Source organism: Varanus komodoensis, unplaced genomic scaffold, assembly GCF_004798865.1.
Source record: "Varanus komodoensis strain SLA01 unplaced genomic scaffold, ASM479886v1 scaffold30, whole genome shotgun sequence".
Classification (NCBI taxonomy): Eukaryota; Metazoa; Chordata; class Lepidosauria; order Squamata; family Varanidae; genus Varanus; species Varanus komodoensis.
This window is the reverse complement of record NW_025335762.1, coordinates 11853836-11876500: the sequence shown is the minus strand read 5'-3', so window position 1 is coordinate 11876500 and position 22665 is coordinate 11853836. Positions and strand designations below refer to the sequence as shown.

Genomic DNA, 22665 nt, shown 5'->3' with positions numbered 1-22665 from the left:
CGCAATGAAGTTCACCAAAGCTGATGGCCTCTGCAACACAACTACAAATCATTTGATTTTTGGCAAACACCTGGTGATACTGAAACATTGTAATCTTATTGGGAAAATGCATGCCTGCTAGGTTTTTTAACTGATATTAATGCGATATTTTGCATTGTAAATCACCTTAAAATGTATTTTTTCTTCCAGGTCAGGGCTGAGATACACACACTTCAAAACTCTTAAAAAATACAAGTCAGTTAAGGGACTATCCAATGCAGCTGCCTGTAACCTTCTGAACTCAGGATTATGGGCTGAGGACCACTGAGGTCAGGATGCCTCCATGCTCCCTTTGCCCTTAAAAGCACTGAATGAGGATGGTGTCACGTTCCTCCCCTCCACCCAGAATGCCTTCCTCATGGCAGCTAAGAAGATAGCCTTGAGTCATCACTGGAACAGCCATGCGGGTTGCAAGAGCCTCTGAGGTTGAAGCTCCAACCTCAGAGAGTTCCTCCAGAGTTAGAACTGGGTCTATCTTATGGCCCCCCAAACAATATTAGAAGGCCATAGGATTGAGTCCTAGGTGTCTTTTTAAATGAACACCAGTGAAGATCATTTCTACACCCAGGGAGATACCATTGAGTAAGAAACACATTTCTGAAAATCCACATGTTTGTTTTTATTTGGACTGACACATTCATTGTATGTCACAACTTCCACCGATCAATGAGGTTCTTAAAAAAAACTTTTAAAAAGCTGGAACTTGCCAGCAGCGTAATGGGCCGTATATAGTAACATTCTGATGAGGCATTAGAAATGCTTACTCCCGTGGTCCATAGCTAACCCATCCCCACCCAACCCCACCCCTTCTCACAGCTTTGATTGTATTTGATAAAAGCATGGTTTGACAAAATGCTTCCCAGCGGTTGGATTACCTTCACTGCCACACAAAGAGGCTAACTAATTTTTTTAAAAAAGGCCAGGGATTACTTTAATGTAAAAAAAAAATAAAAAGCTGATATGGCAACACTACTAGTAAAGTGTGATACATCACAGAAACATAAGTTTTTGCAGGCAACACTGGTTGGAAATAGTAAAAACACTTGATGGGTGAAAAACTGTGAAATGCTAAATTATATACAAGAGGAGCTAAAGGTGGCACTGAAAAACAGTCTCATGTGACTCCAAGTTTAAACTTGCCATTATCTATTGCTTATTTATTACATAACTGTAATAACACTTAGAGAGACAGATGTGTAAAAATGAGACATTGTGGAAAACAGCTTTTTCATATGAAACGTAAAGTGTACGCTCGTCCAACGTGGAATGTACCAACAGTCATTGTATTTACAGGGCTCTCTTTCAGAGTCTTCTCTTTACAAAACCAGCTAATTAGCCCAAGTAAGTAAGTTGTATATTTTACTGACTTGGAGTATGCATTTTTGTAAAATCACTTGCACGTGTCTTTTTGTGGCTGTTCGAGTTCACTCGGAAAGATGTCTTTTGCCTGGTCTTGCACTGTCCAGATGCCTGAATGCCACAGAGGAGACGAAGCCCTGATCCTTATGAAGGATGAGATTCAGTTGTTGAATTTCAAGGGATACCCAATGGCTTTTTCCAGGCACTCTACCAAAGAGCCAGCAGAAAGGAAGTCCCTCTCCACTTCCACAAATTTAATGTAGATTGATTTAGGAGAAATCCCCGGGTCCACAATACAGTTTTGAGATAAAAATCCATTGATTCCAACCCACTCTTTGCTGAAGGTTTTGGTGTTCGCCTGAAAATGTAAGAACAAACATTGCTGGAGAGTTCTGACCTCAGCAATACCAAGGTAGCAATATATGATTCGGGTGGACTCCATCTCCACTTTGAGGGAAGCTTGTGACAAGGGCATTTCTGTTTCCCCCAGGGTCTCATTTTCGGGGATCTGGCTGATGCCCTCATGATCAGGGGACTGCGGTTTCTCGTGACAATCTTCATAACCGATGGCATATAGACCTGGGCTCTTAGGAATGCCCCCAGGTAATAAATACTGGACAATGTTCCCACCAGTTGGCTTGGAGTGAGCAATAGGTATCCAGTCAATCTCCATGTGCAGTTCCAGGCACCTGGCTTCACTAATCGTGATCTCTAGGAATTTGTAGTAAACATTCTTCCAGTTCATTTTTTGTACCCTGGTCATGATGATCCTGCCCTCTGGCTTCTCAGAGTTGAAATATTCCCGGAGTCGCTTGCCAAGAGGGACCTGGGAGCTGATCTCTGCATAGTGGTAGCGGATGTCCTCCTTCCACCGTGTGTTATAGCCAATGCCAAATATGGCCAGTTTGTTAGAAAGATGTAGTCTAGAGAAGTCAGTCCAGCTTTGAAATAACTCCCATTTTAACTGGACGGATTCCAAGATTTGTACAATATTCTGCATCATATCTCGTTTCCTTAAGGGAAAAAACCCAAAAGAACAGAGTGTAAGTTTTATGGAAGATAACCCCATGGTTTAGAAGAGTACAAGAAACAGCATAAGCAGGAGCACCAGACACTATAAAGATAGAGCAACTGGAGAAATTAATGTCTTGGACCTTCCTGAACTTAATTTGACAGAATAGAACCCTACTGACTTGTCCCAGGGGCATGTTCCTGCCGATCTGCACACTACACAGAACAGTGAAGGTGTGTCTCTGGCGCCATATTCATATGAAACAAAGTATTAAAAATGGCCCTGCTATTGTTTAGTGCAGCATGAAGAAAGGCTGAAGTGCAATGGCAGAGAACAGTCCTGGGCTTCTCTGGGTAAGGCAGGCAAAGACTTCGGCCAGAAGCTCTAGCGAGCCGCTGTCAGTCATGCAGGGCACATCCATTACTGTGATCTAACCCAGCATAAAACAGCTTTTAATGTATTCTGGGTGGAAAGTATTCTGGAAATTAAAACCAATTTCCATGTTGTTGTACTCAGCACAATTATACAAACTGCCACTCAGAAGATAAAGGAAAAGGTCCCGAGCTTGTTTGCTAGAAAGATGGAGTTTAGCAGCCATCTTCCCGACAAAGGTTGGAGGATGGCGCTCGAGGAACAGCAGACAGCAGCACAGATGTGCTGCTTTTGTAACCTTCCCCCTCTTAACCATCCCTTAGGACTAACTTAGTGTGCTAAACTTACATCGATTGCCTCCTTGCCTGTGCATGTCCAGGGGCAATTCAAAACATTGGTTATTATCTTTAAAGCCTTAAATGTCTTGAGACCAGGACACCCAAAAGAGCATTTCCTCTCACAATCCTGCCCTTCCACTGTGGTTCACTGGACAGGCCTTCTTGCATCATCCTCCCTCTTCTAGGACGCTGCTGGTATGAAGGCATGACTCCTCTCTGTCATCCCAACTTTGCAGTTACCTGCCTCAAGACTTTGGTCTGGGTCACCTTCTCTTATAGCATTGCACTACTATGAGAAAATGTTTTGCATCAACAAAACATTTGGCTTGAATGCTGAATGACTCTGCTGTTTCTCTTCTTCTGTTATAACTATTGTTTTGTTAAATCTACATCCCATCAGCTTAGTTTATAGTTTAAAACAGATACTGCATTTTTAACCCACCATGTTAGCCACCTTGAACAGTTCCATTTCTGAAGCAGAAGGCCAGGATGTTAGATATGCAAACAAATAATCTGGTGGGAACCAACCTACCCCCACCTCCAAACACACACACTACTGACTTTGGGAATAAAATAGGTTGAGAAATAAACTTTGAGAACAAGTTTACAAAGAATTCGGCATCTGGATTTGGATTCACGACAGATGCACAGCTGCTGGCCAACATGCTACAGAGTTAACAGTTTTGTTTGATTAGAGCAAATGTTATTTGGATGAAGGACAATTTGAAGGACTTGATAATTAGTCCTAACCATGGCAAATACTTTTCTTCTGAAATGAACACCTATGAGAATTTTGATTCACAGGTACAACACTAGTAAACTACTTACTGTGATTCTTCCGAAGATTCCTGCTTTATTTTCAATGATTTCTTTGTAGTTGGCATTTCATCTAAAAGGTAACATTGTAAGTAATTGTTGGATAACAAGTGAACCTTGCTACTTAAAATGCAACTGCACATTGTCTACAACCATGTCTCAAATCAATAATACCCAGACGTACACATCAGAGTGGCACCTAACTACAAGTAAAACGGATTCCCTTCATCGCTTGGGTTCAAAATACCTTCAGGAGTGCCTTTGCCTGTATATTCCATCTTGCCAGCTAACATCCTAGGGGAAACCTTCTGAAGTTTGCTTCTGTAAGGTGAATGTCAACTACCCAGAGGACTTTCTTGGTAGTTGCCCCTAAACTGTGGAATGGCCGGCCAGGCAAGATGTGCCAGATATCCAAGACTACTGCCTTCAAAAGGGAGTTAAAAACCTTTCTGTTCTGACAGGTCTTCCCAGATTAGTTCTCAGATCAGTTTTATTTAACAGTTTTTCAGTAAAATTTTAATCACTGCTGGTTTTAATTTCTGTAAACTGCCCACAGCCTACGGGAATGATGCGGTATATAAAAATTAAAATAAATAAAAATTTAACGGTATACAATTTAGAGAATTAGGGTCTGCTTGCTTTTAAGAACAATGATGTTAAGCCAGAGAGTTACTAAACTGAAATACATTTCTATACTGAGGACTATCTTCCTTACGTTTGAAAGTCACATAACAAATGCATTCATATTAGATTTAGGTTACTCATGCACCAATTCCTATTTCAATTAAAAGCAAACACAAAATGTTTATCTTAAGATGTAACTGGATGTAGCTACAACTCTAACATCTGATCATAAGCAAGAAGCAACAAATAAAGCAAAATGCTCAACATCCAAATGGATATTTTGAAACTCTCCCATGTTGCAACACCCATTTTCCAGGTGGGAGCCAGTTTACATAATAAACCATGTGTGTGCGTGTGCGTGAGCGAGTACTAAGATGAGGCAGTATGAGGACATTAGCAGTTCAAAACATTGTAGAATTTAAGACCGGCCCTCCTGAGATCTTTTGGTTACATCAGAAAGTATATCGTTATGCACTTGTAGTACACAGTTTTTCTCTTCTGAGGAATGCAAAGAGGCTTACATAGTTCATCTCCACTCCATTTTTATCAACACATCAATAACACTTTTAGGTAGCTTACGCTGAGAATCCATGACTGGCCCAAAGTTATCCAGTGAGCTTCAGGGCTGAGGAATGGAATTCACCATACCACACTGGTTCTCAATTTGGAAACGTGGTAGATTTTAAATATAACGGTATATAAATTTACCGAGTAGTAATAACAATTCATTACAGATATGTAAACAAAGAGTAACAGACTGGCTAGCAAAGTACTATGCTACCCATTGCCTTTCTTTAAGATAAGAAACTTCAACTAAATGACAAAAACCACAATGGAAAAGTGAAGTGGAAAGAAAGAATATTCTCTGTGTGATGGCATTCTATCCCTAGGGTGTGAAATGGGCTTCCATGGGAGGTGGTTGGAGCCCCATTGGTGAGGGTGTTCAAGCATAGGCTGGGCATGCATATGGGAGGCATGTCATAAGCACAGCCAGCTGGAGCCAGGGGTCAGACTAGATGGCCTGACGGGCCCCTTCTGACTTGCTATGTTTCTAAAAACTGGAGCATTCTTGCATTTGGAGGTAGAAAACAAAGCCAATAAATTTCCAGAATACAGGTGAGGTTCGGCACTTCTTACCCAGCTCTTGATCGCCAGGCTGGTAACAGTGAAGATCTTGACTGTGGTTCCCCCATTCATCCTGTGAGTATTCCTCCATTGTGCTGCCGTCTGACTCCAACTCCTGGTACAAGCCACTGCTGTTGATAAGCACCGGCTGGCAGGACTGAGAGTCCCATCCTCCTTGCCCAAATACCTGCTCCAACTGTTCAAATGTGTAACTGCTTTTCCTCTTCCCAACACCATGCTCCTTCACACGACTGTAACACCTGCGAAGGGTCTAAAACAGAAAGAGTATGGGTCGGGTCATACCGGCTTAATTCTAAATATGCCACAATTCCATTGATCACTAACTCTGCCACACTTAACTGACTTAACCAAAACAAGACACTATCAAGTAGTCTTAAAGCCAGGTTGACCTTTCACAGCCATTTTAGAGTTCCCAAGATACAACAGTGCTTTTCGTTAGTATCTTTGCCACAAAGGAGACATCACATCTACTTAATCAGCATCATTTAAGAACATCAGTTTTTGTTCTGTTCTTCTCTACTGCCAAGGGCTCGCCCATCACAGTCCCCAAACTTTCTACATTATGCAGAACTAAATCCCAGTCAGATACTAACAAGCCCATAAAAAGTACACCTTCACAAAGGGAGGAGAAAGAACAGCTACTGCTGTGCCCATAGTTTGCAGAAGATTAAGGGAAAGAAGAAAGAGAGAGGGAGAGAGAAAAACAGGAGTCACCAAAAGCAGACAGCTGGATCATCCCTTACTCCAAAAAGAAAACATTTCAGAAGTTTTAAAATGTTGGCCTAAACTCTTTAGCTAGTAAAATATATTACTTACATATTTTGCATCCTTACTAACTCACTCTGTCTCTTGGGAAGCTGCTGAAATTTAAAAGAAGTGAAATCAATAATGCTCTGAATTCCCATGCTCAAATATCAAACACATAAGATGGTCAGGTCTAATAATAAAACATTAAACCCAACAGTCCAGCCTAAATTCTGAAGCATCTTATACACCAAGCTCCAATTGGGGTTTAACCACTTTTCTTTTTCTGGTGCCTTGCTTGGCTGAAAGCAGCCTGTATTACATAGCAGCAAACGTAACACTTTCCAAATATTTCCTTCTAAGCCTCTCTTTGGTTTCCAACTACCCACAAGGGGACCCCTTAATCTATATTTCTTACAGTAATCTGATGTCAAGGAATATGATTCAGACTGGAAATTGATAGGGTATCCTCTTTGCTTTTTTTATCAAGAGCTGGTATGTTTCCTTGACAGAAAAGAAATGACAATAACTTGGAAATGTTGAAGAGTATTAAGAAGTCCCTTTCTTTTCAGAAAGAAGAGTGAAGAAGCTGAAAAAATCTGATTAGCAAAGTGGCGTAAGATCTGCTATCTCCAAGCTATTTTATCAGTTGGGAACTGATGTGCAAGGAACTGAAGTCCAGAGGTACAGAATGCAACTGGTGTAACTTTGCCAGCATGCCCAACGGCTCCAGTGAGGCACCACGAAGTTGCAGAAGAATTAATTATTGACTTCCTGGATTTCCCCAAAACTGGCACGAAGCTGTTCAGTGGTTAATTCATGCTGCTGCGTGGGAGACACAGGGCAGAAAAACAAGGGGATAACAGGAATCTTTGCTGGCTTAGAATTAACACTAAACCTCACCAGATCTGCAAATTTCAGCAGTACAAGTTGCTTCCTAACCCCATTTCCGTTGCAACAAGGGGGTGGCACTCACAACAGAAATGCTACAAGGATAATGTTTGAGAATACAATTGGTGTGATAGCATGCTTAAAGTACTGAACCTAGAACAGGGAGACCTAGACTGAACTCCATACTAAGAAACAAATGTCACTAGTGACAGTAGGTCTGCCATTTTTGCATAGATCGTTGTGAACCCCAAGCGCCTAAAGAAAGAATGGTAGGATGACAACAACTCACAGGTGAATGAGGTTTTCCCTTGAAGGGCTGACAGGAACTAGTTCTAGCCCATTTGAGGGCCAGACTAGGTTGTGGTAGGCCAGGCCTCTGCTATCAGTCTCCAAAGTAAAACAACTCTTCGGAACCCTCCTTCCTTCATTTTCCATACTCAGGGAATAATGAAGACAATACAAACACATTCCCCACCTTCTTTAGGCACCACAATGTTTTGGTTAAGAAGAAAAATAGTAATAAATCCAAGTTTATCCCAAGGATAAAGAACAGGGGAAAAGCACACTCATACGCTCTGAAAAAAAAGGGCAAGGTCTTATGTGGATCCCTTGCTTGCATTAGGCTCCAACTGTTGTAACGTGATGCCATGTTTATGTTTTCCTGCACTGAGAGGGCAGGGGAAGCTAAATGTACCTGCCAGCTTCAGTGAACAGATTTTAAGCCTTCACACACTCTTTGATGTTTTCCAGCAAGCTGTACAATTCACTTACAGAGAATGTTGTTTCAAGACTGGGTCCCACTGGGAGGTCAACAAAACTAAATCCACTAAAATCCTGATACTTCTGATTAGCATTTTTACAGAGACATTATCTAGCTAAGCAACAATAGTATTAAAGTTGACACTAATGTGAGTTCATTAGAGATGATAAAATGTTTTTATTAACAGCCAAGCTAAACCACACAGGATCTCCAGCACAATTAGGAAGTCTTCACACGCTCTGGTGAGGCCTTTTGGGAGCCCCCCACATACACAGCTTCAAATATTTAGGGTCCAGTTCTGCATTTCAGAGCCTTTTCCAGCAGCCTGTTTCAGTACTAGGGAAGCAGTCACACCAGCAGCATTCCTACTGAACATTCAGAACATTTTTTAAATAAGGACCACCAGTTTCAGAAAGCCGGTCTTGGAAAGAGCCAGCGCACGGGAAGCAGAAGTACTACATGTGGGAAGATCAAATGAGCCCAGCTGCCTCTCCACGAGGTCAGTCATGTGCTATGACTGCCTCTTTCAGTCAAAGGCCTCACACATATTGCCAATGAACAGCTATGGCAGTCAGATATGAGGAGAAAATGATACTTTTGTTATGGAAAGCTCATGTTCTGTGACATATGCAATCTATGTGGGGAAGCCACAGCACTGTTCTCAACCTACGGATCACAAAATCAATAGACAATTCACACCTCCTCAAGAAATGCAGCATCTTTTCTCAACTGTTGCAAAGCAGAAAAGTAAAAGCAGGCAGAGAAAGTACCTCAATCAGAGGTACTTTCTGAATGAAATATATCTGGATGACACCCTCAATTATCTTGTCATAAGCAAGGATAGGAAATGAACTGACACTTGGGTTAGCTAGGCTTCTCAACACTTTCCCAACACTAGTCATTATATTCTTCAAAGAAAGAAAATATTTGGCTCTGCAGGGCAAGGATGTCTACCTTTGTCACTATGCACATGTGTAGTCCAAGTAAGCTGTTCAAATCTGAAGAGGACAAAACTCAGTGGTGTGACAGTTCACATGCAAAAGGTCCCAAAGTAAGTTAAAAAGGATCTCGGGCAGCAAAATAGAAAAAGAGCTGCTGCCAGTCAAAGGTAGACTATACTGAGCTAGTTGCTTTGATTCAGTGTTAAATCAGCTTGCTATGATCCATTAGTAATGATAATGAAGACTAAGCAAGATCCATTTACCTGCAACTACCCAATCTTGTCCTCGGCTGAGCTGTTGGACAAAAAAGGAAAGAAAGTGCAAAGCCACATCAACATTAAACTTCAAGGCAATGTCTCAAACTTTTTGAAGTTTCCTTAACAACTCCTCAGCTTATTTACTTTGTGTTTCCCTGTTCCCAGCCAGCCCTGTTCTGTAGGTGAGTGTTCAAAGATGTACTGCCAGTTGCTGTCCATAAAAATTATGGATTGGGGAAATGTGCATTAGGGCAGGAAAAGAACTGAGTATCTGGCTCCAGCATACAACCACAGGGAAAACTCAGAACAAGAGTAGTTGCCCTTCCTTCATTAGGATGATGATGAATGTCAATAGTCATTCAGACAAATTAGTGCTTATGAATAAGGATCCCCTATCAGGGGTCTTGGAACCCACCTACATTTTAGCTGGTGGGGAGAAAGGTTTGTCTGTATTCCTTGAACTGGGTGGGCAGGGCTACCTCACAGTTCAAGAATCACTGCTTCAAGGGGAGTGTGGGAAGAATTCAAAAGAACACAAATGTGCCAATGACAGACATTTCCCACCAGTACCTCCATTCTCAAACACTAAAAATCAATGCAAGCTGTGGCAAGCACAGCATCCTGCATTACAGTTTGGGGTTGGGAGAAAGGGGTGACACTGAGATACTTGGACCAATTAAGATGAAGAGGAAGAAGAATCAAGGACACACTATTACAACCTTCTCTACAAGTTGCCTTGCTTTTCCTGCTGAGTCTTATCTCAAAGGCTGAAATTCTCTTCCACTGGGTACTATGATGCTCTACTTTCTGTTGCATCATTTCTGATAATCTAGAGACATCCTTGGCTTTGCAGATGCTTATCTTCAAATATAGAATTAGGGCTCAAGGCAATGAGCATAAGCCTTCGAACTTGGAGGCTCATGTTAATCCAATGCAAAATGGAAGGTGCTATAAAGTGGTGGTTTCAGGACACTTTGCATCCTAGTCTTCAGATGATCCAGTCTTCTCCTTTCCCTGCCCTGTTCCCTTTAAGTATCCCGAGGCTTCTTTCATCATCAGCTGCTGCTGTGGTTCTCACCATTCTGGCTGCAAAGGGGGATAGGTGATAGAGTGCCATCTCTGATCTTGGGGCTGTAATTCAAACGCAAGCAATGTCCAAGGACACAGGATTGTTCCCATCATTTATTTAAAGGAGTGGGCAACTTGTGGCCCTGGGTATCTGTAATTCTCATCCAGTCAAAACATCTGGAGGGTCACAAGATGTCCCTCTTTTACTGAAAATCTTTTTATACTGATCTTTAGCCCAAAAGACTCTGTGCACACAGAGGCATTATGTTCAATCAATAAAAACAAAACAGTGCTGCTTGCAGGCTTATAATCTAAATGACAAAAGGGAAAAGGGCAGGCACCAATTCTATTAGAACAAATTTCTTATAATGACACGGGAGATAATGAATGCATCTAGCTAATATCTGTTGATATAAATGTGGCCTTCAAAAAGGTTCAGTGCTGACGATCGCCATCATTATGTCTGAACCATCCAACTAACTGTCACAAATGCAATATGTTTCTTTCTATCCTGCTGAAAATAAGATTTGTGTAGACTTTTGTACTCCCACCCCACCTTTATTCTCCCTTCCTCATCAGCACCTTTGGGGCTGCCAGAGCATTTGGCTTTTCCACCAAGAACCAACAACAGTTACCTGGTCGTGGGGGTCAAGGCCCTGGAAGACTGGACTTCAGGCTCCAATCCTGGTAACTGATACCCTTGACCACCAAGACCCAGCCTATAAAGCAGCCCAGTGCTTACTGACACACATAATCCTTTAGAAGAGTTTAAATGGTTCTGTGGTCATGTGTTACACATCTGCACAGATATAGCAAACTGAACTATATGGTTTGCTGGGCTCCACACAGCCGTTAATGAGGCAACAGGCAGCACTCACAAGAAGATTGTCTTCTTATGCGCCCTTCTAAAACAATTCCCCCAAAAGGGGCATCAAGTAGAAAACTGGATTTCGTAGAACTGGCTATGTTTGATACCTGCTGGAATACTCATGTTATCTGCTTACCCAAGAACAATTCATGGTAGGGATATGGCAGTTCTGGAAAGCCAAACTGCATATACTGTGAATAAACATTGACCAAACTGAAATCCCATGCCTTGATGGACTCTAAAGTATGCAAACAAGCCAGGAATACTCTCCCTTGTATACCTGAGTAACTACTGGCTTCTCTGAAAATCACTTAAATTCTCCCAGGCAACATAAGGAAAGTTATACCCAGGAAGGCAAATTACAAGCAAATTAAATTATAGACACTAAATCAAGTATCAGATAGGAGATCAACTTAACTCATTATTGGGCTGAGGAGCCAAGCAGCATATTTTCATATTAGATATTTCAAAGGCTCATCAAGAAAGCTGCCTTAGACTTAGTGTAAGGCTTCCCAGTCTTCACAAATGACTCAGTAACTGTCAGGTAACAGATGTCCTAACAATTTTACCAGATAATGGTGTAGTTAATAGGAACAAGATGTCAGTAGACTTAATAAATAGACTAAAGACAAATGTGACTTTTGCTTTGACTTCCTATGCAGCCCAGATAAATACATTTCTGCTTCTTACTATGTAGTCTGTGGCTTGATTACAATATAGATCTGACAAGTTCTATTGCCCTGAAGACCTAAAATGATCAAGGATCCTTAAATTTTAAAACAAAGTTGAACCTTATCCTTTATCTTGAATTGCCCTTGGCTATGTCAAGGCATTTTCCACTCAAGGAAAAGAACCCTTAAAAATTCAGAGCCCTTCTTGCAAGTCTATAAGAATAAACTAATTTTTCAAAAAGCTTCACCTTGTTCTATTGCTCATTATCCACTAGTTCTTGGTTTAAACACATCAAACTTTTTTTAAATAAAACTTTTTTAAAAATAAAACTTTTAATAAAGGATGCACATTTATAATGAAAGAAGCAAAGCCATTTCCTGATCTAATTTATCAACTCACTAGATATTTCAGTCAAGAGATTGTGAATGATTCCCAGACTCTCAAAAGATATGCAGTTAGAAATTATTTGATAACTCATCTGAGACTTATTTAAATTCTTCAGATCAAGCAGAGCTACCACATTTTCAAACTTCCTTTCCAAACTTTCACACAGGAGCTAATGGAAAACATAATACAGCCTAAAGAAGAATACTGATTCACAGTGCAATCCTATACATGCCTGAACAGAACGTAAGTCACACAGAGTTCATTATTACTGGCTCCCAGGTAGCCGTGTCCAGGACTGCAGACTAAGAATGCAATACTACATATACTTATCTGTAAAGTAAGCTTTGCTGAATTGAATGGGACTTTTGAATAGAACAAACTGTGCTGCAAGATTCCTAATACATATGAGTAATCTACTGGCTCTTTCAATTGTCTATTTTAAGTAAAATCTTCTTAATTTTTCTGTTTAAGCATAGGCCTTGACATTAAGTACATAAACAAGTCATATGAAGGACTTTAGAATAGTCACAAGTTAGGAAGGGATTTGCAGAGAGAGAAAATTAAATATGTGGAAACTTTAAAGTGCTGCTGGGACAAGGGAGTTACAAGTGCTTTCCACACTGTAATTGTGAACTGGCTAATATAGCAAGACAGCCAAGTTAATTAACCTTCAAACATATTTTAATGGGTATCAGTGATACAGTAAATTACAGTTCCTGCTGCATAGAACATCATCTTCAGTCATCTGTTGGCATTATTGGGCTCATGTATGTGTAGCAGTAACAGATTACATAAAAGCACTGGAACCTGGAACTCAATAATAGCTTAATATTGAAGTACTGAACATACATGCATTAGTGAAGTTTCTAAAATTCTTACTAAAAGGAATACATCATTTGAATAACATATTAGATGAACGTGGCTACAGACATTTTACAGCATACACACTTTTGCAGAGCTGAACCCATAACATCTCTCATTAAGCCAAGAAAACCAAACCATTTGAAAGTACACAGAAAAGAAGCAACTTTTATCAATGTAGTAGCACAAAAGGATTTACACAGTTCTTGCTTGTTCTCAGAGTCACAATGTGAATTGCTGGCTTGCCCATATTCAGCAAGCCCACGCCTAAGACTAAATACAAAATAAGGTGTTTCAAGTCTAACGGCTATTCAAATAGTTCATTCCTGCTATATCATTCTGAGGAAAAAATCATAAACACACTTCTCTGGAACTAAACAGAGCTTCTTCTGAACAAACATGACACTGTAAATACCTAGGGTGAACAGGAATGGGATGTGACCTACAAGCCAGTCTCTTTGAGACACCCAAGGGTGAACTGTGGAATGGGGGGTAGAGGGCGTGATTAAAATCATACTTAAATCATGAAAGTGATGCCATTTATGATTAGCTTCATTTTATTAAACAATGCTGTTTCAAAAAGAGTTATCAATACCACCAATCGAATCAATAGCATAAAATTAACAGCATGTGGTATCCCCAGCTATAAATAATCAATCAATTGCGATTTCTCAGCTGGTCTCCCAAAGTTATATTAGTGAAAAAATCAAAGTAGCTGTCAGTGTAAATACTTCTATATAGCAATTACATTACTGCAAGGCAAGCACAAGGAGTCTTAAAACTTCCTTCCTGCCTGCCTTGCTTGCAAAGCCATAGAAACTGATCACAGGCTTAGGACTAAGCGAAGGAAAGCCAGTATCATTCAGTGTTATAGATCCATAGCTCTGTAAGGTTTAGAACCAGAGTAGCCAATAGACTACTTTCTCCTGTATGAGTCAGCCCCACTTGGGATAATCTATGGAGGCCCTTGTCAATCCTAAAATGAAATCCTAAAATGAAACGACTGGGCTTGGACAAGGGAAAGGGCCTTCTTTGTTACTGCACCCAGACTTTGGAACTGCTTCCCCTAGGGAAGTGATTGTTTTGCCACTGCATGAAAACCATCCAATTTAAGTAAGCCTTTGACCTTTAAAAGGCTGGATATTATTGCCTGTTTAGTATACTTAGATTTAATACTTCATTTTAACTATGGCTTTTATTATATTCTATAATTTTATTGCAGTATTTCATTCATTTTATTGCTGGCTTTTATTTTTGTTTATTTTATTCTATTTTCTATTGCTCTGAGCAAACACTTCTTCCTTTCAAGACAAAGGCATTGCTATTAGGCTGGCTTTGAACCAGATGAACAACCAAAACTTGGGTTACTGACTTTTAAAAGATGTCATGCAATTGTCAAAGTACACATGCATCATACAGGAATATATATAACTTTGTGAAGATTGACAGAAGCTGCTTAAAAATATTTCAGGCTTTAAGGGAAAGCTCTCTGGAACACGCAACAAGAGATAAGTCATACACTACAATGAAGAAAAAAGCTGGCACACATGGATCAGTACCATTGCCAGCACAAAAGGCTGTGCTGGGATGAGGGAAAGCACTGCAGTACAGCAACCCAGAATATATGTTGTGTCTGTGTGTAAGGAGAGAAGATAGATGGTGCTCCCATATTACTCCCACTAGCACACAGGAGATCATCAGTGTCAAAGCTGACACTGGGGAGCCAAGGTTCCATTTGGATGCCAGGAAGCACTTCCTGACAGTCAGGACCCCGAGGGTGCAGAATGGGCTTCCATGAGAGGTGGTTGAGGCCCCATCGGTGCAGGTGTTCAAGGATAGGTTGGATGTCCACATGGTGGGCATGTCGTGAGCGGAGCCGGCTGGTGCCGGAGGTCAGACTAGATGGCCCAGGAGACCCCTTCTGACTCACTCTGTTTCTATCTTTCTATGTTACTAAGGCAGAGCAACCTGGCATATTCTCCCCCACCTTAGTGTTTGCTTTCAGCAGAGCTGTGTCTCATAAGCAAAATACAGGAGTAACACACCATGCCAAGGCATTAACTTTTAGAGAGTAAATGTCTAACCCTATGTGTGTTTTGTCAGAAAAAAGTCCTACAACTCCCAGCATACCCCAGCAATGCTGGAAGTTGTATGTTTTCCCCCCTAAACCTGCATAGTATTGCACCCATCACTTGTTAAGATGATATCAATTTCAATTTTAAAAAGAGTGAAAGGGAAAATAAGGATTGAAAGTAGAAGCAGAATTTATATACCATGCTACACAAATCACTTATTTCCCATATGTTTTTGACAACCACACTCACTTTACTTTAGTGAGTGACCCATTTCATCAACTCTTTGGAACAAGAAAGAAACGTTAGGAAAAGTGCATTTTATGCTCATTAATATTACTTTGTTAGTTTTGACATTCCCTGAAAGAAAAGCAGCAGTGAAGACAATGACTGTATTTACTCCACAAAATACTGCAAACTTTAAAAGAAATGCACTAATTCAGCTCAGAAGTCCATCGTGTTTTTGTTTTGGTCAAACCAGAATTAAAGAAAGTGCACAGTGCCCTTGTGGAATTATTCAATGTCCTTGTGATCTGGCAAAAAAATGAAGCAGATGACTAATGTATGAGAATTTTTATTCATGATATCTGAAAGTTAGCATGCTAAGAGATGTTTTTAAAACTCTGAAGTCTTGTTTCATTCCACACAAGTATGCACACTCATTTCTCTGCAGCTATTTTTTAAACCATATAAGACACAATACCCTTTCTAACTCCAACATAAAACAGTGCTAAAATCACTCAAATAGAACTAAAACACATTATCAAACCTGATACATAAAACAGTTTATTTTACCCTTTCTGCAAAGGCCAACAGCTCTCAGAATGCCCCAACTTGTCTTCACAATTAATGCACAAGATTGTCCAAATACCCTCCTGAACTAACCCAATTAAAATAGAAAGGAAAAGCAGATATCCAAACAGAAAAAGATTCTTAACTATAATCAAGTTGTGCAATCTTATTCTCCATCAGAAATCACACCCCATATTTATCATTCCTAGAACTTTTCACTCCTGCTTCTTGTCTCACAAGTTCACAATTTTGCATGTGAACCTTTATGTGAAGGCAGTATCCTGGCTTTAGAAGAAAACAAAAACCAGTGAAGTAGTTATTGCCTGCCAAATTTACAAGGTCTTCAAGAGCAGTATCAAGAGAGTCTTCAATGACTGAAATGGACTGAACACCCCCCTCTTTTTTGTTATTTCCTGTTTTTTTTTTTTAAGCAATAACAGATTGCAATGTGACCTCTTGACCCAAAACAAAATCAAGAATCAAATAAGTGAACTGTACCCAGAAACAAGCCTATTTCAATTCGTTGCAATAACCCAAGAGGGACTTACAAAAAAGTAAAGAAAACCTCAAGAATTCAAGACCATGGGTTTGCTGGCAAACACAATGTCCCTGGAGGCTTTCAAAAGAAGACCGAACAGAGGAAGAGCAAAGTTTATTGGGCAAAAGACGAGAATGCTAAGACTGACGAAGACATGACCCCTTCCCACAGAGAAGCCCCCAAGGACTGGAGTCCCTTTCCGGGGAGCGCCAGGGAATCATCATCATCATCATCATCACCATCACCATCATCACCTCCTCCTCCTCTCTCGAGCATCACTTGCTGGTTACTGGCTGCTATCCGTACCTTGATACGCTCCCGACACTGAGAGGGCGTCCGCTCGTAGCCCAGCTCGGCCAGGGCCCGGGAGACGCGCTCGTACATGGCAGGCCCGGGGGCCTTGCTGCCGAATACGGTGCCGGCGCCCTCCAACTGCTGGTACCGCGCCTCCACTAGTCGCTCATTGCCCCACACAGCGATGAGCGCGTTGGTCTCGGCCGGCGTCCACGACATGCCCCGGCAGGCGGCCGCCGTGGCGGTGCCTCCGGGGGAAAAAGAGACGGAGGGGGAAGCCCCGCCACGGCCCCCGGTGCCGCTGCCGCCGCCTCCTGAGCCAGCCCCAGCCCCCGCCGAGGTCGCCGCGGCCACGGAGCCCGGCCCGGTGGGACCTAACGGGGAGGCGCCGCTGGGCGTGGAAGGGTCGGAGAGGCTGGGGTTGCCGTCGCTCAGCGCTCCAGGCGAGCCAGGAGACAGCACCTCCATCTTGGGGATCTTCAGCGGCGGCTCGGCGGCGGGGAGCTGTGAGGAGCCACAGGGCGCCGCCATATTGGAGCTGCGGAGCCGAGCGGGCGGAAGTGACGAAGAGACCCCAGCGGGCGGGGCTTCCGCCAGGCAACGACGGCCTGAATGGAAAGCGGGAGAACAGGGGAGCGGAGGGAGCGCTTGCCGCAGCCGGAAGCGCGCACGCGCGCGGGAGGCTCCCCCCCCCCCCCGCTCTGAGGGGACGTCGTGGCTCTCGCGAGCGCCTTCCTTCGCCAGGAGGTCGCCGGCTGCTGGAGACGCCGCGCTGGGGCTCCGACGTGCAGAGCTCGAGCAAAGCCGCTCCCGCGGTCGACAGTTCTTTCCACCACCCCCTCCTTGGACTGCGGCCAGGAAACCTCCTCGGAGTTATAGTATAAGTTTAACTGAAGGCGCAATCCTAAACTTTTAGAAGGAAAAAAGCCTACAACTCTCATCATGCTGGGACTGAAACCCCTGTTTTACTGTCGAAGCCTGCATAGGATTGCACCCCTAATTAATCACAGTTCGGTATCACCCAACAGCTGAATCTCTGGCTGATTCAGAGCAGAGCAATATAGCAGGAATGACAGCCCACGTGAAGATTTGGGTTCTCGGTTTGGTTGCACTCTTCAGCTTGCCCTTAACCTGATGCCCGGGTCTCAGTCTGCCATTGTCTTCTGTTTGGTGGCGGCAGGCTCATGTCTGCTGGAGAAACCCACACACCACCCATTTCTTGAAGCAAGTGGTCCAAGGCCAGTCAGCTATGGGGCACCGTGTCCCACATCCGGTCTAGCTCGTTGCTCGCATGTAGGAACCCCGTGCCAGTCCCACTTAAGATTAGTTCAATTGGTTGCCGCAGGCGGAGAATGAATGAACCGGGAATTTTGCCTACTGTCATACCAGGGAAGGGCTAATGTTGAGTGTTGGCTCATGGTGTGGGGCCCGATCTCTTCAATTCTTTTGAGGAGTTCCTTGGTGCTGTGTTCCTCTCCATGGAGGACTCGCCGTAGGGTACCTTGGCAGCTATTGTGTATGGAGAGGGTGGGTACAAGTTAGCTGCAGCAGGAGCCATACCACTGTGATAGGAGTTTCTTCTAGGCTTTGCAGCCACACACAAAGTAATGGCTTTGCAGCCACACACAAAGTAATGCCCCACATTTTCCTCTCCCGTTACTGAACCATCCCTTGCAGGGGGCAGAATTGTCAAGGGGATGAGGTTCATGGGGGCAGGTGGAGGTCACCCAAGGGACACCTGACAACATCAAGGGCAGGGCTGTGGACTTTTCTTTGGGCGGGATGAATTTGCCACCCAGGAGTTGGTGGGGGCTTAGAACATTTGGAATCCAGGGACAAAGGTCCTGTTTCTGTGTGGCCTTCCAGGTATCTTCCTGCAACCTGCCCCCCGACCAACCTCTGCCAAAATGGGAGAACCAGGTGCATTCTAACCTGTCCATGAACTGGTCAACAGCAAAGTCCATAGACGGGCTCTGGGTGAGGCAATAGTCTGGCACTGCCCATTCAACATCCCAGTGGCTCTTTTTTCTGGTTTTCCCATTGCTTTGGGAGGATCTTGGAGGAAGCCAGTAGAAGGGCCGTCAGGGATACCACCCTGAAAGGGAAAGTCTTTCCTCCAGCATCTGAGGGATGCAGGCAGGTTCAACCCCTGGTCAAGTTAAAGCTTTTCTGGATCTGCTGTATTAGGAGGGTTAAGGTGTCGTGTCCTTGCTCCATGAGTTCCTCCCTAGCGCCTCCCAGTAGATTTCTGCTCCTGTCCTGGAGACAGACAGCAGAAGGGATATGTTCAGCCCAATCCCATTACTCCGGCCTCTCCCCCAGGCAGTAGTTCAACCTGTTTCCAGTTCTGGCCCAGAGATCTTCTGGACTCTGCTTTACTCACGTCCCCATTCTCACACAGGAGATGCTCATTAAGACAGTCCAGTTTGCTGCACACATTTCCTGACTTCCCAGATCTGGCTCATGTTCACCACAGTGGGTGGGATGTGGCCAAAGAAAGGTTCCATGTACTCTCTGATCTCTTGCTCTGCCTTGCATGGTCCTCATAGCGCAAAACTTTACCCACACTCCCTCTTGTCCCTGAGTGAGTGCCGTCTTTAGCTGGACTCAGACTTGTCTGAATTCAGACAGTGATCTTGTGAAGCTACACAAACACACCAGGAAACACTCTTTCCCATCTCTGAGGTTAGAATCTCACACCCCCTTGGCTTCAGCTTGGCTCAGCGATCAGCTGATGGTCCTGATTAGGGAATATCAGCAATATTTGGCCGTATTGCTGGTGGAAACTGATTCCTTGTTCATAAGGGATGAGGCAGCCTCAGAAAATAGGAATAGTTACAGATTTGGCAATTTATTTATTTATTTTTGGATTTATATCCTGCCTTTTTCCTACAAAGGGCTCAAGACAGCTTACATCTCCTCCTCCATCTTATCCCCACAACAACAACCCTGTGAGGTAGGTTGGGCTGAGAGTCTGTGACTGCCCAAAGTCACCCAGTTGGCTCCATGGCTGAGCGGGGACTCGAACCCAGGTCGTCTGAGTCCCAGTGCCATGCTCTTAACCACTACGCCACAGCTACATGTATTTACATAAATAACGTTTAAAACCTGAACTTCATATGGGATGAAAAATCTTCCTCCAAGTTGGAAAGTCTCAGCTAATTTCTATCGAAACATTCAGCCTGGGCATTGCAATGACAATTTTATAGCCTCAGAATCTAAAACAAGGATCTTTAATCCTACTCAGAGACCAAGTCAGAAGGGAAAATGATACAATTTCTGGACAGAGAAGAAAGTTTGGATTTTGTATTTTTTTTTCTTTGTAGCTGACGCATGAGGCACATTACTCTTTAACGGGGTCTTTCTTTTCAAAACAATGTACAAACACTTGGCCTTTCTGGCACAAGATTCCTTTGAGCGTTTGTCCAAGCCTTGGCCACAGGGGACTCACCCTGTTCGGGGAATTCTCTTGTCCTGTAGCCAAAGGCAGACCCAATCCAACTCTGAAAGGCACTTGCACTCTGCACATGCTCAAGAGCCACATGTGGTGTTTCTACAAATCACACAAGTACTGATTTTTTCCTTTTCTTAAGGCATCTTTTTTATTCCCAGCAGTATGAACTAACTACAGTATTTCCTGGGTTTGGGGTTGGCCATTTCTGACCTCCAGAAAACCCTGTAGTTCCATTCGACACCCCCCCCCCCAGTTTTTTTCTTTCGACAACCATTCAAACCCACAATTGCCAGCCCTTCCAAAAATCTTAAACATTTCCATCACCACAGCACCCAAGCAGACTCAGTCTTGCAACCACATGCTCCATGGATCTGTGCCCCCTGCACGTTCTAGCCAAATCCTCCACTCCATTGCCTTGATATTATCCAAACTCCAGAGTTTGGTAGAAGCCATCCATCTCCAGAAACCTTCACAATTTCAGCAAATCAGTTCCAGCAAATGACAAGCAGCTCCCTTCTTGTTGGAGAAGCTTTCCAGGTCCGTCCGTCCAGCCGTCCGTCCATCTGTCCGTCCTTCCCCTGCAGCAAACACTTCAGCTCAGTTACCTCTAAATTGAAATTGTCACAATTTGTCATTCTTCTGTTGTTAACTGAATCCCAACACACTACTAGATGCTCAGGCTCTTTTTAACCCTTAAGTCACTTGCTAATTCTTGGGTGAAAATGTGGCTTTTCTTTGTAAATGAACCTCCACCGCCTTCTGAATTCAGTCCTTATCCTGCATAGCCATTACAGGAACTGGTGTAGGAATGTAGTCCAGTAGGAATAGATAGGCCTCTCCTCCCACGCCGAGTTCAACCAGGGGATCGGTGGGAGGTACCTTTACTGGTTCTTATTAGTCCATGGTGGCCATCTCTCCTCCATGGCAGCCATCGTCCCATGTGGCTTCCCTCTGGCCAGACCGGGGCTGCCCACTCAGGGCACTCATTCTTCCAAAGTCCTTTTCTTTTTACAAAGAGCATGCTGGCCCCTCTCCAATGGTCTTTCTTTTCTCCAATCCTCCTTTTAGCTCACACCTCCCTCCTACTGGGGAGTTTCAACACCACCCCCTGCCGCTCCACAGTGGGCACCTGCCCCCCCCCATAAGTGCCATCATTTGCATTCTGTTGCCTTCTCTCCACCTTCTTTTCTCCTTTTTCCTGCTTGCACTCAACGGGCAATTTTAACCAGCTTATGAGTGACTCGGCCAGCCCATCTTCAATTTTTTGCAACTTGCGTCTTATCTCATCCACATGCTGTCCCATAAAACAAGGGGTCGTCTGCATTTGCAGCCGCTCCCCCTCTCCCCCAGCAGCCACTCATAGGGGACACCTCTGAGGGTCTTGCTGTTGAAGAGAAGTCCCATGGAGAGCCTCCTCTTGGAGAAGGTCCAAACTGTTCTGCAGACCTCAGTGTAGCGATGACTCTGCTGTGTTAAATCTCTGGAGCTGAAAGCTTTCCGGAGCAATCTGTGCTCACATCGTGGGACCTCGGGAATTCTAACAAGTGATCAGAGTGGCTTATTGTGGAAACAATCGTAGATGAAGGATCTATTGGCTAGATTAGGCATCAGAAGAGCACTTTCAATTGCATGCGAGTGTTAAATTGAGGGGAGTTTATCTGCTTGTTGTCTTGGAGCTTGAACAGTTTTTACTACTGTCTGTAGACTCCCCATCTCCGGCACCACTTGGAACATCATGGCGGGGTCAGGACTTACTTTCTACTCACTGAACTCCCTTTGCCTGATCATACTCGGGTGCGACCATTCCTTGTTGCCATAGAAGTTGGCAGGCAGGGTTTTAATTTCACCCCATCAGTGCTTTTCCTATGTGTGTGAAGCTTCTGAGATAAATCATATGGAGCTTTGGAATATGGCATCATCAAAGGGCTGCTGATGTTGAGCCCTGTGTTTTGCAAGCTTCCAGAAGTTGCTGTATTTGTCCTTAATAAATACTTGGAAGCACTTGCCAAATGAAAGAGTCCAAACAGATGGAACTGGAACCATGGCTCTATAAAGAAAATGCTGATGGGAAACACTAGCACCTTGATGGTTTGAAGAAGTGCTGTCATGCCGTACTCCGCCTGTCAATTACACCTGCAGCACAATTCTGCTCATTGGCTCATGATGTTCAGGAAGATTTCTAACTTCTTCTTTAATGGAGTTTACCCCATTCTTTCAGTCTCTTGGGATTCTAATCTCCCCATCAACTGGCTTCTAATCCAGTTGAGGCCATGCAACATACCAAAATGCCATCCTATCTAGGTACTAAGATTTCTGCTGATGCATAAATTCAACTTATTGGAGCATATTTTTTCCAGATA

The 22665-nt window shown here is 43.3% G+C and overlaps 1 protein-coding gene across 4 annotated transcripts; it reads right to left on the bottom strand.

Annotated features, from left to right (window-relative positions):
- Positions 1 to 1168: 1168 nt before the first annotated feature.
- MSANTD2 (Myb/SANT DNA binding domain containing 2) lies at positions 1169 to 17383 on the bottom strand. 4 transcript variants are annotated; one of them, XM_044437610.1, is made up of 4 exons: positions 16864 to 17383; positions 5698 to 5956; positions 3949 to 4009; positions 1169 to 2411 (listed from the first exon to the last, which is right to left on the bottom strand). In XM_044437610.1, exons 1-4 carry the CDS (start codon positions 17380 to 17382, stop codon positions 1559 to 1561), a joined length of 1692 nt encoding a protein of 563 aa, XP_044293545.1. In that variant the 5' UTR covers position 17383; the 3' UTR covers positions 1169 to 1558. The 4 variants fall into 4 exon arrangements, with proteins under 4 accessions (XP_044293545.1, XP_044293546.1, XP_044293547.1 ...); XM_044437613.1 differs by lacking the exons at positions 1169 to 2411; positions 3949 to 4009 and adding exons at positions 6523 to 6566; positions 9306 to 9336 and having other exon boundaries at positions 5892 to 5956; XM_044437611.1 differs by lacking the exons at positions 1169 to 2411; positions 3949 to 4009 and adding an exon at positions 6523 to 6566 and having other exon boundaries at positions 5792 to 5956.
- Between the last annotated feature and the right edge of the window lie 5282 nt (positions 17384 to 22665).

What these genes read in the sequence shown, in the direction of transcription:
- MSANTD2 (XM_044437610.1), bottom strand. Translation starts at nt 17,382, where the DNA reads ATGGCGGCGCCCTGTGGCTCCTCACAGCTCCCCGCCGCCGAGCCGCCG. An exon ending in AGTGTCGGGAGCGTATCAAG is followed by an intron (nt 5,957 to 16,863) that starts GTACGGATAGCA and finishes TTTCTGTTTTAG; the next exon opens with ACCCTTCGCAGGTGTTACAG. An exon ending in GCCTGGCGATCAAGAGCTGG is followed by an intron (nt 4,010 to 5,697) that starts GTAAGAAGTGCC and finishes GTTACCTTTTAG; the next exon opens with ATGAAATGCCAACTACAAAG.